This window comes from Mustela lutreola, chromosome 1 (assembly GCF_030435805.1).
Source record: "Mustela lutreola isolate mMusLut2 chromosome 1, mMusLut2.pri, whole genome shotgun sequence".
NCBI lineage: Eukaryota > Metazoa > Chordata > Mammalia > Carnivora > Mustelidae > Mustela > Mustela lutreola.
Genome location: NC_081290.1, coordinates 249,985,943 through 250,003,503, shown reverse-complemented (window position 1 = coordinate 250,003,503; position 17,561 = coordinate 249,985,943). Strand labels below are relative to the sequence as shown.

Sequence of the window (17,561 nt, the reverse complement as noted above, 5' to 3'; positions counted from 1 at the left end):
AGTCTCAAAATTAAATATGTTACAAGCTGAAATGCCACTCCAAGTGCTGCTTGATTTGCATAAATAGATTTGTCAAAGATTTGAGTGTCAGTAATCAAATTCCCAGTCTCCAGCATCCCTTCTTCCTGAGCGTGCAGGCAGAATGCAATGACAGGACAGGTGGGATACAAGAGCAAGACAGGTCCCGACCCCATCACGAGATAGCCAGCCCAGCAATGGGTTCGTTCCCACAACCTTAGGACTACCCGAGAGAACTTCCAGAGGAAGCCAGGGACCGGTGGTCTCTTGCAGATGGCTTAGGGAATGGGACAGAAGACACCTTCCCTGTATTTCTCTACCTTGAAAAAGGTTCACTGTGCCAGGATGCCAGGATTTTTCAAAGAGGGCTCTTATGAACCTTGACCTGAAGGTACATGTAAGCTCCTCCCATGATACGTCCTGTGTTCAGCAAGGGTATAGTCATCCTGCAGCACCCTCTCTCCTGAAGAGAGAAAAGAAAGAGCAAGCCCTCCTGGGCAGAGCCCTGAGCTCATCTGGTGGTACATCTGTTTGATGTGATTATGGCTCCCAACTCCTACCCAGCTTGTGCAGTGGGCTTGCTCTCTGGTAAGATGCCATAGCCTTCCGCTAGGATACTGTGTAAGGACTTTCCATGGTTTTCCAAGACCTCCTGGCACCTAACTCTAAGACCAGGAACCCGACAGCAACTCATGGCTGTTGCCAGGCAAGGTGGACATCTCTCCCTAGTGGCTGTCCATTTTTTTTCTAGGTTTAACAACAAAATGAACAACTACAGCTTAGTGAGTGCCTACTGTATACCGATCCACCAAACCAGACCTTTAAATCTCACTTGTCTGGTCTCATGGGATCTTCATAAAACCAAAATTAATTGTCACCCTTTTACATATGGAGAAACACCAACTGGGAGAAGGTCAATGAGCCTCCAAGGTCCCACCTTGATGGCTACACAGGGTAAAGGGGAGAGGTGTTAGGGAGCAGGGTCTGCCCATATTGGGAGCTCTTAAAGGAAACTCCCACATAAAGATGTGGCCTCAAAGGCCTGTAATCCTCAGTGTAAGAGTACACGTAAAGGAAATAAGGTTTACATGAAGCACAGAAAGAAGGCCTTCCTGTTCCGACTGGCACAGACAAGAGGGAACGATATTCCTTGAGAAGAATTCTTGGCTAAGAATTCTTGAAGAATTCTTATTGAAGAATTCTTGGCTAAGAATTCACCTGGTTTATCCTAGGTTTGCAGTGTGATTCTGGGAAGCCTTGATGATCTGAAAACCTTTAAGGAGATCATGGAATATAAGGGGCCCTACATGGTCCTGCCAGAAACACAGCATGGGAACCTAGGACTCAACATCCAAACAGATTTCCAAGGAAAACAACAGATTATAAACAAAAGGGTGAGTTTAGGAGCCTTGTTCTTGCCCTGACTTTCGCCTCTAAAAGCTACTACAGGCTTCATGCTCAGGTTTCGCTCCCAGCAGGTTCCATCAGAACACACATTCCTCTCTTCCATTTGGCTCATTGTTCTCACAGGTCTTTCCATCCCCAAGCTGGTAGCGGCCAACCTGCCTCTCTCCATCAGTCTTTCCTTCTTTATGTCTTTTGTTCCTCTTTCTAATCCTCCCTTCTCCAACTACAGACTTTCTTGGTCATGATGCAGCTTCAGGATCTGAGCCTGCGTCCCAGCTCTGCCATCCATGGTCTTGGGAAGAGTTAACATAACATTCCTGAAACTGAGTCTTCTCATCTGGGAAGCGAGCTAATAAATCAACCCCAACTCACAGGGCTGTTGTGAGGATTAAAGTGATAGGGAATACAAAACATTTAAGCATTGTAACTAACACACAGCAAATACTCTGTAAATATTACCTCCTATGACTGACTTTCCAGCATTTTCTAAATTAGGAGTTGACAAATTTGGGCCCGTGGACCAAATCTGGCCCACCACTCACTTTCCTCCGACCTATGAGCTAAGAATGATTTTTACATTCTTTAGTGCTCATATCTCAAGTGATTATATTTAAATAAATTTATACATAATATTTTCTATTTTGCCTCTTGGCCTACAGAGCCTAAAATTAACTAGCTAATCCTTCTTAACATGTTTACCAATGGTCCTCTTCTAGATTACTGTAGATTCCAAAATCTTCCACTGAAAATGAAGTCCTTGGTTTTCTGATTATAATTCTATTCACGGTTTGGAAGAAACAGACTTATAAATCTTCCAAAGAGCCAGAGGCGGGGTTTAGAAGGTGGATGAAACCATTTTCTGCTTGCAATTGCCCACAATTAGATATCTACTGCCTCACAAATGCCCATTTTACATAATAACATTTGGAGGACAGAGCTCAATGTGGCTCCTAGATAATGTATGGCTAGAAAGAGAAAAATGACATTCTCTGCAGAAGGAAAGAACGAGAAAGAAAGGAGCATCCTTAAAGCCGGGAACCACAATCACCTTAGACTGAGTGGCATGTTTCTCGTTCCAAAAATCTGGTAGCAAGCTATAATATAATCAACACTATTGAGATCAAGCTGCTCCCGACGAATTAAAAACATAAGCCTCTATATGCCAGAAGCCGGGAAGGCAAATAATTGGCTGCATTTCACATTTCCACTGTACTCTGAACCAAAAGGCTAATGCTTCAGCTCTCTAGTCTCGGGGTCTCCAACAAAAGTGTTCTGTCTCTCCTTTCCAGACAAAAGACAACCTGGCCCAAAACTGGTTTGAAAGAGAAACCTTATCTTCGGCAGCACAACGGATGGGTCCAAAGCATAGCCCTGCCTCCCAAACACTTAACAACCTACTAAATTTTTCCCCCCTTCATGTTGCTTGGCTCATGGCTGGGAGCAGTCATAGCCGCAGGTGGCATAGGATTAATGTATCATTTTCTCTGTTATTAAAATTTTTCCTTTCACAGATTATAATGTCTCTTTGGCCCAAACTAATTCCTTCTTCGCCCTAGGCTGGGACTCCCGTGCACGACTGATTGGTATCATAACAATAGCATCAGACATATTTTCCATTTATCCAGTGCCTTTCAACACAAGGCTCAGGGCTTTTTGTTATAAATCTAAACCTCACATACCAAACCCTCTAACTGTCTACATTTTTGGTTCCACCCTCAGTATCTTCTGGAGTAGCCATAGTGCCTTGTTCATTACTGCCTCCTTTGTGTCTGACACAGTGGCCAATAGCAGATCCTCAAAAAATGCTTGTTAACTGGATGATGGAGAGAAGGAAAAGATGTACAACTATAAAACTGAATGTGATAACAGGCAAAGTTTGCCTCCTCCACTATTTAACTCAAGACCAGTCCTGAAATAAATCACATCTTAGAAATGTGATATAATGCCTTCTCGTGACAGTAATCGGTTCCTCACAATGAATATTTTGCCCCTTCTGATTATTGGCAATTATTCTTACATTCAAAACACATTAGCTTATAAGCAGCAGTGCCTCTGACCATCTATCATCTCACAGTGTTACTAGTTGAATGGCCAATGGGCAAATTCCTTTTCCTCTCCCAGGGAATCCACAGTGATACATACAGCCTCTTTCCTCCAAACATTATTCAAGTTAACATTTTGATACAGCCAAATAGTATCAAAGAGGTAAATGGTCATGTTTTCTATAGGTAGTCCTATTTGAAGTAAGCATAAACCATTTTTATAGTAACATATTGCAGATGCCAAGGCTAAAAATGTTTCCATTATAGCATATGGCTTGAAATTCCAGATAGGACTAAGAAAGAAATGAAACATCACAAGCAAAATTTAGATACCTACTTTAGCAGTCATCTTGGCCAAGAGCTCTTGCAAATCCATTATTCCTTGCACCAGGCTTAAGAAATCACTGCAAGTTGGACAAGCTCAACAGAGAAAATAATAAGAAATGTTGATACAGTGCTAATACAACAACGAAATTTTTACAACAATAGTTGCTTGGCTATGTTGAAGGGGTTTTGCTTTTCTGGTTAAGTATTACTTTGCAATTGGAGGGAAATCACCCAGGATTTCAGGTCTTGGTCTTCTCCTCTTATTAACAGGGAGAAAAAGAGGAACAGGAAAAAAGGACCATTAACTGAAAAGGCAATAGGACATTTTTAAATTAAAATTAAGCCCTCATTTTTATTGAGAGGTGACTGGAAAACTGTGAATCATTACGTAGAAGAGGAGAAACTAAACTCACCTCTAAGCCAAGCAATTAAACAGATGTTTACTATTTATTCTGTCATATTAAACCTCTCTTCCTGCATCAGTCCATAGAACCCAACTGCTAATGTAGTCTTTTTCTCACCTTCTGATGGTAAATCTTTAACACATAAACTTTTTAAAACTTGGAAGACACAGAAGTATATGATATAGATGATAAATTATCTCCCTGTCCCCACTACCTCAGAAGTCCACAGTTTTTGTATGCTTCGGGAGACATGCTTATTACCAGTAAGTTACATAATATTAGAAATTTATAAATGTTTCAAGAGGCTACTTACTGCGATTCAGGTTCGGACATTGAGTTATGTATCCATTTGGCATAAAGATGATTTTCCCATCTTGGATGATTCCCTTGATAACAGAAGAGAGAGGTGGTGATCAAGATTATGGTTACCAGTTCCAGTGGCCCTTGGATAGTCACATGCTATCTACAGGGCACAATGTTTTTTACAACACTGGCATCCTCACTCAAAACCCTGAGTCTCCAGTGAGCTACTCCAAACCACCCTCCTCTGGAAATCTTAAAAAGTGCATTTGTCTTAAGAAAACTATCATTAGGGGTGCCTGGGTGGCTCAGTAGGTTAAAGCCTCTGCCTTCAGCTCGGGTCATGATCTCAGGGTCCTGGGATCAAGCCCCACATCGGGCTCTCTGCTCAGCAGGGAGCCTGCTTCCCTCCCCTCTCTCTGCCTGCCTCTCTGCCTACTTGTGATCTCTGTCTGTCAAATAAATTTTAAAAATCTAAAAAAAGGAAAAAAGAAAACTATCATTAGTTACCACTGGTGGGTGTGAATGACATTGTAACAGGAAGGATCTACCAGTAAATGGTCTTCAACTACTGAACCAAAAAGACACTGATGAAACTAAAATTTCCTCAATGCCTAAGTCATCCTGGAACATTAAATCTTGCCTACTTGGGTGATTTTTTTAAGCAAGGGAGAAAAGACACTACAAATATATTAGACTAAATCTTTTTGATTCATTTAATTGAGGAAATAAAAGGAGACATGGAAAGAATTGCATACAATCTTCACTCTCTGTTAACTGAGTAACATGAGTGTTTGTTGGGGAGTCCTAAAACTTGCTCAGCATCACATTGTGAGTAAAAGGGGGTCTTTTCATTCTGTAACTTAGTCTGGAAGAACAACCTGATTTAAGAAAGTAAATGAGGGTTACCTGGGTGGCTCATTGGGTTAGAGCTTCTGCCTTTGGCTCAGGTCATGATCTCAGGGTCCTGGGATAGAGCCCTGCATCTGGCTCTCTGCTCAGCAGGGACTCTGCTTCCCCCACCCCCTGCCTGCCTCTCTGCCTACTTCTCTCTGTCAAATAAATAAATAAAATCTTTAAAAAAAAAAAAAAAAGTCAATGGGATCGCCATCTTGCAATGACAACATTGACTTGGATTTTGGATTTTTTTTTTTAAGTTGAGTATCAAGATTTTGGTTTTAGGGGGTTTTTTTCTTCTTGATTTGCGAAAAGATGTATCACAGAACAGACAGAAGATGCAGAAGCCAATTCAGAATATTAAGCTTAATCTGTAAATAAAATATAGGCCTAAGATCATGCTACAAGTCTTCCACAGGGGGTAACATTATGTGCTCGTCTTCTAAACAGAAGGTTTAGAAGATTATTTTTTTCAGAACGAAATATGAATTGGAAACATTAATAGAAATAACAGGATCATAGAAGTCTTTCTCGGAATTGAATATATTTGTTAACCTCTTCCTCTTTGAGGATGATGCAGTATTTGTGATTTTAAGAGGAGACAACCTCCTCAATGGGGAGGAAACCCCTACCACTGCTTCTCAATATGAATCCAGAGTCTTTTGTGGGAAATCCCAGAGAGCAATTAATGGAGCATCAGTTAAGGCAATCAGCTTCTTCCTGACACAAAGTTGCTCAGTTTCTCAAAGCAAGATCATGCCTTTGAGTGCCCAGGACACCTTTCAAGCACATGTGAGAAACAGGACAAAAGCATGGGATTGGAAGTCAGGAGACCCGGGCTCAAGTTCTGGATCCATCTCAAGCTAAGTGAGTGAACTTGAAGCATTCAGTCAAACACCTGCTCTGAGTTTCAGTCGCTTCCTCTGGAAAAAAGTCTGCATGCAAACGCTAAAGATCCTTCTAGCACTCAAGTTCTGGGTCATTCAAACCAAGATTGTCACAATTTAGATCTCTGGGCTCTCACTACCTTTCAAGTTAAACAAAAAAATAGACAAAGCTATATGCTTCCATCAAAGACGATGATACAGAATGGAGAGACACATCAGAAAACATCTGTCTGATTTGAATAGGTTGAATACGGGTGAATTCAGAGTAACCAGCTATCCCAGGTCTGCTCAGGATTTAGGGTTTCCCAGGACTTGGACTGCCGGTGCTAAAACAGACTCATAGGCATACGGGGACAGCTGATCACCCTAGGAGATGTGGAAGCAGAGAAAGCACATGTACCAGGAAAAACCAGACCCATTCTTGTTTTTTTTTTTAAAGATTTTATTTATTCATTTGACAGACAGAGATCACAAGCAGGCAGAGAGGCAGGCAGAGAGAGAGGAAGGGAAGCAGGCTCCCCGCTGAGGAAAGAGCCTGATGCTGGGCTTGATCCCAGAACCCTGAGGTCATTACCTGAGCCAAAGGCAGAGGCTTTAACCCACTGAGCCACCCTGGCACCCTAAGCCCATTCTTATTTTTAATCAGCCATGGAAATGGCACTCAAACCTAGAGTATACTTGTCACAGTATTAATTTCCTTTCTAAAAATGAATGGAAATCCATTTGAAAAGGATATCCCTTCTGTTCACTCAGTAGCAAGGTAATTTAGTACATATTGGTTTTCCTTTTCCTATTTTTAAAGGTGACTACTGATTTTGGTTACATTGTAAATTACAAACTGCGGCCCCCACACCTTCCTTCCACCTGCCCCCATCATTACTTCTGCCTTCCCACTTTTAATCTAGCCCACACTGGGGGGTGTTCTACAGATCCTCAGGTGAAGGTTAATGACCTTGACTTGAACACAAATAGAAATAAGAGCTGACAGCTTTTCAATGCCCATTAACACCAAAACTCAAAGTACTTGGTATTTGCTCTGAGGAAAGGTCACGGAGGTCAGCCCACATACTGGCATGAATACTTGTTCTTGCCAAATAAATCAAGATGGAAATGGAATTTATTTGAACGGATTTAATTCCATGCTAGACTAAAAGAAGGACAGCCACACACTGTACAAATATTAGCTGTAACCCGAAGAAGTCTGAGCATGTGTGTGTGCATATCTGTATATACAAGTATATATGCACACACATGCATGTGTCTATATCCTAACACCTTCCCCAGAATAGGAACCAGAAGGTTTTGCATTGAATTGCCATATAAACTGTTCTGTACCTGGATCTTTGTCAAAAGCAGCATTTGCTAAGCATGTAGTTTTCTTCAGAAAAGAAAAGCGTTTATAAAATATAAACCTATACCGAAGCTCACTCTTACATCTCACAGCAAAGTCACCTGGCAATATCTACTGATGATAATGTTCCTTCTATCCCTGCAACTTCTCCCAAAGACAAAATTAGAAGAATGACACGGGTTTCTGTTTGTTCTCATTTAACTGTCACTGTATCTACACTTACCGGAAAAATGCAACTCTGGCAGGCCCTTATTACCTGGCCTCACCTGATCTCATTTTTTTAGACCCATGCTGCATTTCACACCATCAATCAGGACAGTGCTTCCCAAACTTTGAGTTTCTTAGGAATCACCTTGCATAAGCACCAAGTTTGAGTAAAATCCTCAAGTTTAACATTCAGATTCCTGGGTCATGCCTCAAATTCTGTTTCAGGAGGGTCGAGGGGGCCCAGGACACTTCTTTGTGAAAAGCTATCCTGGAAGATTCTGATGAAAAGTCAGAGTTCCACTTTAAAAAAACAAAAAACAAAAAAACCCTGCTCTGTTGTCAATCATTTGTGGGTTTTCTTTTGGAGGAGGGGGGGAAGCAGGAGGCTTTATTCATTAAAAGTTCCCAGTGGTGACAAAAGCATCATCCAAATGCTAATACATGAATAAAATCTCAGTGATTTGGATCTGAGTTGCAACGGACAGAATTACCAGATTACAGACGCCATGAAGGCAAAATCAGATTTCCATCTCATGGTCCCCTCCAACTTCTACTAAGGTATATTTCTCATAGCAGGCACAATAAATACTTGAAAAGCATCAAATTCCTAAAAAGTATTAATTACAGAATACTGAGCAATATCATTTTCAGAGCTGGTAGAGTCTATAAAGATCATGTAGGATATCAATTTTTAAACCAGGAATACATATTAGAATTTTAGAGGAGCTTGGGGACATCAGATGTATTTTGAAAAAGCTTCCAAGGTGATTTTGAGAAACACAATGCCAGCTACTGATCAAGGACCAGATCACCAGTCATTTGACCTACGAAAAACCTAAGGCTTTGGCAACTTGAGTAGTTTTCCTAAAGGGCACTTTAATCTTGGGCCATTAATTACAGGTCTACCAACTCCAAACCCAGGGCTAAGCTACTCCAACACGGTATAAGTGAAAAATAAATAATTTGAGAAAGTCTCATAGGAGCTAACAAGACAGGTGCTAGAACAAGGTCCTGTTGCGAAATAAGGTTCAATCTTAATTGCTTTAACAGATAATCTGATACTTAATCAACCAAACATAAATTATCTGCATTAGACGCTAACAGTTTGCTCAAAGAGTTTTTTAATGCTATCAAACAAGAGACCCTTTTAGGTAGCTTAATATTCTCCCCTGCAATCTTATTTACACTATTAATTTGCTAAACAATCCATTTTCTCAACGTTCCTGCAAAGCTAAATCTCAGCCAAGCTGAGAATCTGAATAAATTCCTAAAGAGCAAAGCCCAAATTAATAAACTTTTAGTACAGTTTATAGTTTATAGGTGGAAGGCGGGAAAAAAATGGATAGGTTTTTTTGCTTTGTTGAATCCACCAGTTGCCAGCCTCTACCTCCTGCACTCAGCTCACCAGGCACTGGGACATAAATCTGCACCAGGTAGGTTATACATCATGAGTATTTGTTTGGGGAGCTAATGCCTATTATTTCCATGTTCCAAGAACATTTCTCATTCCGTGGTAAGAAATACACAAAGATGCAATAAAGATTAGAAAAAATATACCATTAGTACCCTCTTATGTATGGAATAACTAAGACTGGGCAAAGCCTTCTAACATTCAGAGCTTTGTGATACAAATAAAAGCGGCTTTGCCACCAAACAAATGCTAATTCTTTTTTAAAGCTCTTATTTCCCTGCAGATCTCTGTTTACATTGAAGAAAATGGTTCTCTCTTTTTGTATGCTAAAACACTGAAACAAATTGCTTTGAAACAGAAAGGGGGTGGGGAGAGTTCCTGCTGGGCATGTAAATACGGGATGAAGATGTGTTCTGTTTATGAGCTGGCAAGGACCCAAGCTTTGGCAACAGGCTAACAAAAAGTAAGACTTGAGAAACTCACAAGGAGGATTTTCAAAAATGCAACCAATTATGTATTTCTGCCCTGAAGACAGTTAATAAAATATTCCAGCTTGCATAAAAGCCAAGAAAGACACTTGTCGACTTCCATTACGATCCATAAAAACTGTCAGCTCATTAGCATATCATTAGCTGTCCTGCTGTTTCCAAAATCTTAATGCACAGAAATATTAATCTCCCAATGTATAAGATTCCCCAGCTCTGCGAATGTGACTTTTGCATGAAAGGAAAAATAAGAATTGGTGATAGAATTAGGAATTCCATATAGCTTCTTTCTCTATGTGCCTATAAACATATGCTTACCATCTGGGGAATTATGGGAACCAGCTGAGGTAAAAACAACAGCTGTGGCATTAAAAAAAAAAATTGTAATCAATTTCACTTCCCAGTGACAGCTCAGCTGTTAAAGAGACAGTGATGTCCAGGTAAGAGAAAGGTTTCAGACCAAATTCACTGGACAGAGAGAGACAGAGACAGACACAAAGAACCTGTCTTGGCCTCAGTGAATGGCTTTGGAATGGAAGTTATGTAAAACAAACCACTCAAGTTAACTCACTGTGATTCACCTCAACTTGTTCTTTCTTTACCCTCTGAAAAATCACAGCATAATCTGCTTGGAATCTCCCAAAGGGAAACCCAGTGGTAGTCAACATCTCAATAATGAAAATCTGTGACAATCAGAACATTCAGATAAGCCTGTCACTACTGGGCAGCTATTTTCTCAGACAGCTGTGAACTGGAGAGGAAGAGGTCCCCACTTTCTGTGCTGGGTCTGTTAGGGGCTCACACGCCAGACACCAAGCTTAATTCCCTCCCTCACTCTTTAACCAGGAGCGCTTTTATTGCTCCAGCCAGAAAGATCCATCAGGGCCCAGAAATTAGGTTTGACAAGTGAGCCAGCTTTTGCTTTTACTTTGCCTATGAAGTAACATATTAATATTTAAAATAGAAAATGTTGCTATTTTAACCTGAAAACACACCATAAGCATATTTAGTCCTGGAGGGAGAAAGCAGGTGTGGTTCTTGGATCCAGGAGGCAGCTTCTACAAGATAAATACCAAGAGCCTGAAGATCAGCCAAATTTCACTCAAGAGGTGCTTGCCTGTTTTACAGGCTGAGTTTAATAGCACTGGGTGGATCCAGATAATTTCCAGAAATGGACAATGACGTATTTCCCCTACCTGCACCATGTCACCAAAGGATGGCCAGAAACCCGCCAGATGACATACAAAATTCTAAGAGGGAGAGGAGTTTTGGAAGGTTTCTTCCAAAAAACCATTTCTTGAGGCTCCTCTTATTGGGCAACAAGGCAAATCACGTTGTTCCCCCACAGAAGCGGTGTGCAACTGCCAACCCCCTTCTGGGGCTTCTTCCTGGTGCCACCTATTCCTTTGGGGGGAGCTCCAGGAAAAGACATGTCTCCAGGAAAAGCTATGTCTCCTCTGTAGGACACTGTGAAGTCACATGTGTCCACCATCTACAGTGACTAGTACATGAAAAGTAAGCCCCTAAAAAACATGTGTGGAGGGGCACCTGGGTGGCTCAGTGGGTTAAGCCTCTGCCTTGGGCTCAGGTCATGATCTCAGGGTCCTGGGATCGAGCCCCGAATTGGGCTCTCTGCTCAGCAGGGAGCCTGCTTCTCTCTTTCTCTGCCTGCCTGCTTGTGATCTCTCTCTTTCTCTGTCAAATGAATAAATAAAATCTTTAAAAAAAAAAAAAAAAAAAAGTACGATGAATAAGCACAGACTCTGAAAAAAAAATTAAAAAGTGCTAAGTTTAAATCCCATTCCTATCACTTACAAACTATGTGAGACAGACAAGGTGCTCAACCCCCACGTCCCAGTGCCTCATTTACACAACAGAGATAATAGCTACCTCATTAGTATGCGCTGCGGGTGAAACTTTATTAACTGAGATAATATATGTAGGGCCACACAAGATCTAGAACACAGGAATCAGTCAATAATTGTCAGTACTTTTCTACCACCTACAACCCACCTCTGCAGCGAAATGATTGTCCAGGTCTATGAACACTCCTGTGTTTTCTGCCTCTACTGGGTACCTGGGCTCTTAAGGACAAGGTGCCTGACACCTACAAGAATCACATGATCAGCAAGATGGACTGAGTAATAGGACTAATCGCTCTCTCCGCTTTTTATCACGCACCACCAACTGAAACAGAAGTCCATCAAAGGCAGGAAAAGTGCCAATCACTTCTACAACAAAGTGTTAAGCATACGGGGAGCGTTCAATAATACATTACATAACCAAGAAAGGGACAAGACACATGTTGCAAACCACTAGGCATCAAGAGCTTTTAATATATACTCATATAATTTGCAATACCTTTGTGAGAGAGCTTTACCATTCCACTAATAAAATGACATATGTGTCGCTGATATGTTCCATCTAAGAGTATACGGTCTGCCAACCACATACCTGGTACTATTCTAAGTAATTGCTGAACAACACACTCATTTCTAAATCTGGTACATCATATAGTCTGCAGAGGGTCCTCAATGATAAACACCACATGCAAATTCTACTCAGGGCCAACTACATAATTTGCCAAGTATCTTATTCAAAAATTATTGAAATGTTGAAGATAGCAACAGCAGAGAATAAAGGTGATCACAGGACCTTCTAAGTCCAGCGCCCTGTGGCACAGCACAGATCAGTGGACATAAAGCCAGCCTGGCCCGTCCTGGAGATCACATCAAGTGATCACGGAAATGGAGGCGCCGTAGCGGGAAAGTGCGTGGTAAAATGATTTCAAATGCATTTCCCTCCCTGTATCCATATTTTTCCTTCAGCAGCCCAGACTGGTTAATTTCAACAGTCTGTTCTTCAAGTTCAAGGATTTTTTCCTCAGCCTGTTCAAATCTGCTTTCTTCTAGTGAATTTTTCATTTCAGTTGTACTTCTCAGCTGCAGACTATCTGTTTGGTTCCTTTGCGTTAGTTCCTGTCCCTTCATGGATATGCTCATTTAACTCATACCTAAAGTTCCTAACTTCTTAGTTTCTTCATCCGCGTTTTCCTTTAGTTCTTTGAGCACATTTAGTATAGTCGTTTTGAACTCTTATCTAGTAAGTTCAGTGTCTGGGCTTCCTCAGGGATGATTTCTGTCTGCTGATTTTATTCCTGTGAATAGCCATACCTTGCTATTTATTTGCCTTGTGACTTTATTTGAACACTGGCTATTCAAATATTGTAGTGACTTGAGATCTAGAGATAGAATTCTCTCCCTTCCCCAGGGTTTCCTGGGGCTTTTTTAGTCTTTCTTTATTGTTGAATGCTATAGTGGTGCATTTGTTCAATGACTTTCCAGATTACTTTTACAGAGACTATATTCCTTGTCATATCTGGTCACTCAAATCTGTCCCTGACCTTGAGTTTAGGTTTCAGATAGATTTCCTCGAATGCCGGGGCAGGCTGGAAGCGGGGTCCAAAGGTGAAGACCGGGAATGCCGAAAGAATCTCTCCCTTCAGCATTTCACCCTTGCTTAGGGGTCTATGATATGTCGCTCTTTTGCCCCAGGTAACTGGGAAGTATTTGTTATGTTTGCAACATTTTCAGGTAACACCTGCCATTTTTCTGACCTAGGAGAGTTGTGAGTTAGACGACTGTCTTGTATCAATCCTTCAGGTAGTCCGGACAGAACAGACATACCAAATAATTTGCAGATAAGGCTTGCTCTGCTCCCTCCAGAAACAGGGACCACTGTCCCACAGAGAACTAGGACTGATATCAGCAAGACACCCACCGAACAAAGACCAAAAGCTTTCCTATTACTTTATGTTGCTTTCTTGATTGAGAATTCAATTCATTGCTATAAACCTTTGACTATTGTCCTAAATTTTGACAAAGGTTGGTTCTGACAATTCCTGCTTGTTTTTTGTTCTTTCTGTGGAGGGACAGAAGCTTGGAGCTAGCTGCCTACTGTGCCATTTTGCTGGCATCCAGCTACCTATCTTAACAAGGCCTTCCAGAGACTAAAATACACTGTTAAATTGGAGAGCCACTAATCTAAGAAGTCACTAAGACAGAAAGTAATTATCAACCATACATTACTTTTCATGACTCTGTCTAGAGACCAAGTTAAAACTCTAATCTAGACCATCAACACATGTCACTAGGTCAGCACACTCATAATAGAGACTTTAAACAATCAAATTCACTAAGAAAGTCCTGTAAAAATATATAAATTATTGGGTTTTACAGTTCACACTCAATGAGTAGTCAAGGTAGACACAGGAACTTGAATTTTTAAATCTTCCAGTGTGATTTTGATTATCTTTCTGGGGTTGGAAATCAGGGCTACCCTTCATTAGAGACCCAAGGCCCCCCAGGAAAAGCACAGCTTCACTCAGAAGTAACTAGTTACAAAACAAAGAGCATCAAATGTGAGTCAGTTTGGATCTAAAACATCTGGACAAATTTGTGGATTCTTAGAAGCATGGAAAAAAAGGGAACACTGAAAAACCATGTGTGTGTGTGTGTGTGTGTATATATATATACACACACATATATATATACACACATATATACATATATGAATTACCACCCTGAAAATTACATGATTGAGTACTTATAACAAAAGGATTGAAAGCCAAATTAAGCAAACACCTATAAATATACCACCCAGCTTCAGAACTCAAATATCACTATAGTTAAGACTTCTGAGTGTTCATCCCTAATTTCCATTCCTTCCTCTCAGAAATAAACACTTGTGAATTTGTACTTAGCCCCATGTATTTTTTTTTACATATGTGAATGTATAAATAAGCAATATATCGAACAATTCTATATTCTTTTTTTAAAGATTTATTTTAGAAAGAGAGAGTGCACAAGTAGAGGGAGGGGCAGAGGAAGAGAGGAGGAAGCAGACTCCCCACTACGTGGAGAGCCTGACACAGGGCTTGATCTCTGGACCCCAAGATCATTACCTAAGCAGAAACCAAGAGTCAGACACTTAACTGACTGAGCCACCCAGGCAACCCTTGAAATGTTCTGCTTTTTAAAATTATTTCCTACCTTAGTTTTCTCCTGCAAATTTATTCAATTTCAACTTTAGTATTTATGATCCTACTACAATTTAAACATCATCCTATTGGGAGGCAACCTCCCCCCTACGTTTTTGAAATTAGAAGTTCCTGGGATGATGACTGTCCATCATATCTTCCTGGGTATATGATTACATTTTCTTCAGTGTGTATAAAGGTTGCAGTCCTGTGTCATGAGATATACACACCTTAAATTTTATACAAAAACTCCTAATTTCCCCTTTTAGTGGCTCGATTAACCTCCCCCATACTTAGCATCATCAGACTTTTCTTTTTCACTTTTGCCAGGCTAGTGGGTAAGAAATGTTTTCTGTATTGGTTTTAATTTGTAATGGTTTTAATTGGCATTTCCAAAATAACAACTGAAATTGAATTCCTTTTAATAAATTCATCAGCTACTCCACTTTGGAAAATGGCCTCTTTATATCTTTTGCTTGATTTCTTATTCAGTTATAAGCTTCTGACTGATTTTGGCACTTCTTTAATGGATATTATTATTATTTGCTAATTGATCTGGTTGCCAAGATTTTTGATAAACATATTAAATGTGTTTGTATATTAAATTTCTAAATATTTTTAACAGCTTTATTGTTACAGTTGCTTGAATTCTTTTCTACTTTGAGATTATTATAAACATAGGGCTCCCAAGTTGTCTTCTGAAACTCATGAAGTTCACACTTAGGTATTTAACTCAGTTGTAATCCCGACTGACTTTTGTATATTGTTTCCAAATATCTTAAAGCTTTTCCTGACACTATACACAAAAATCAGTTACATCCATTAGTATATCTGTGAAATACTCAAATTAACAACTTTTCTAACCATTTATTGAGGAATACATCTTTTCCTCATAGATCAGGAATGCCATTTCAGATCTGTACTATGTTTCCAAGTTATTACAGGTTGAGTCTCCTCCTGGCCTCTACATGCAATTATCTTGGTTCAGGTGCCAATCCTTGCATAGAGATCAAACTGTTGAGTGCTATATGCTTAAATAGTAGGACTTCACATCTGAAAGAAAAAGTCACCGCTTTTACATCTTCGGAAATATTATTCTTGGTCTTTTTTCTTCCATCTGAATCTTAAAATCAGCTTGCCAATTTCATCAGAAAATAAAATCCTGTTGGAAATTATTACAAGGTCATTCAATCTAGAAATCAATTTGGGAAGAAGTGACATTTTTAAGACTTCCTCTCCAAGAACAGAGTATACCTGCCCTCATTTAGGTCTTCTCTAATGATTTTTAATAAAGTTTTTCACTTGTTCTGTAATTGCTACACATCTGTCTTGATTTGTTCTTAAGTGCTAAATTTTTTTATATTATAAATTAAATAATCTGCTTAATTCTATATTTGTTGCTCCTTTTTTCAGCAATGCTACTGATTTTGTCAGTTTAATTTTTATATCCAGCACTCTTCCTGAATAATCTTAGTAATTCTAATAATCTCTGAATCCTATTTTCGATGTAGATATTTATGTAATTTGTAAAGAACTGTATATTTTTGTTAAAGATTTTATTTATTTGACAAAGAGAGACAGCGACAAAGGGAATACAAGCAGGGGGAGTGGGAGAGGGAGAAGCAGGCTTCCTGCTAAGCAGAGAGCCCAATGCGGGGCTCAATCCCAGGACCCTGAGATCATGACCTGAGCCAAAGGCAGAGGCTTAACCCACTGAGCCACCCAGGTGCCCCAAGAACTATATTTTTTATATTCCTTTAGGTTTTATTTCTTAGGGGTTTTATGTGGGTGGTTTGGTTTTTTTGTTTTATATGTTTTTCCAGAAAGACTTACAGTGTAATGTTGAAAATAAGTTATGGCAGGGGCACCTGGGTGGCTCAGTGGGTTAAGCCTTTGCCTTCCACTCAAGTCATGATCTCAAGGTCCTAGGATGGAGTCCTGCAATGGGCTCTCTGCTCAGCAGGTGGCCTGCTCCCCCCCCAACCACCCCACTTGCCTCTCTATTTGTGATCTCCCTCCCTGTCAAAATAAATAAAATCCTTAAAAAAGAAAAAAGAAAATGAGTTATGGTAATAAGAGTTTCCTGTCAGATTCCAGATTTTAACAGGAATTTTCTTAATATTTAAGCCATAAATGATCTTTTGTGGGTTTATGCACGCTTTCAATTTAACTAAGTTTCCTTCTTTTCGTATTTTGCTAAGAATTTATCATGAGGCAGTACAGAATTTATCTAGTGTTTTTGTGCCTTTGAGATAACCATAGATTTTTCTGTTTAATGTGCAATTTATTAGTTTTTAATAAAAAATAGATTTGCATTGTTGAAATATCCAGCTTAGTTTCTCTCACATATGCAGATACATACAGCTAGATTTGAATGGTCCCCCACACTTTTTTTTTCCCTTAGAATTTTTAATCTAATCTGTGTTCAAAGGTACATGGGCTTATACAGTTCTTTTCTTATAAAATCCATGTCCAGTTTGGAAATCAAGGTATTAGATAACATCCTCATTCATTCTCTTCTCCATAAGAATTTACATAAGATTAGAACCATTTCCTTGGATGCTACAGAGGTCCCCTGTAGAAATGCATGGACTCAGTACTTATTTGACAGAGAAACGTGGTAAACTGCGAAAAATGGTCACAATCCTTTGCTCTTTGCTGGATTGCTGTCCTGTGCAATGAGAATTTGTAATATTTTCACCTCAAAAAGATGGAAAATGATTCTCATACTTTTGAATCTGGCTTTCTAACTTGCATTGGTCAATATAATGTAGCAAAGTAACAACA

At 39.8% G+C, this 17,561-nt stretch overlaps 1 protein-coding gene across 2 annotated transcripts in view; it reads right to left on the bottom strand.

Annotated features, from left to right (window-relative positions):
- Positions 1–17,561, bottom strand: part of NELL1 (neural EGFL like 1) — an 847,777-nt gene that overhangs the window by 652,815 nt on the left and 177,401 nt on the right. For both annotated transcript variants that reach the window (XM_059138327.1, XM_059138338.1), the window contains exons 6-7: positions 4,512–4,584; positions 3,805–3,887 (exon numbers count right to left, since the gene is read on the bottom strand). In XM_059138327.1, the coding sequence (XP_058994310.1) occupies positions 3,805–3,887; positions 4,512–4,584 (156 nt within the window). The remainder of the gene's footprint in view (positions 1–3,804; positions 3,888–4,511; positions 4,585–17,561) is intronic.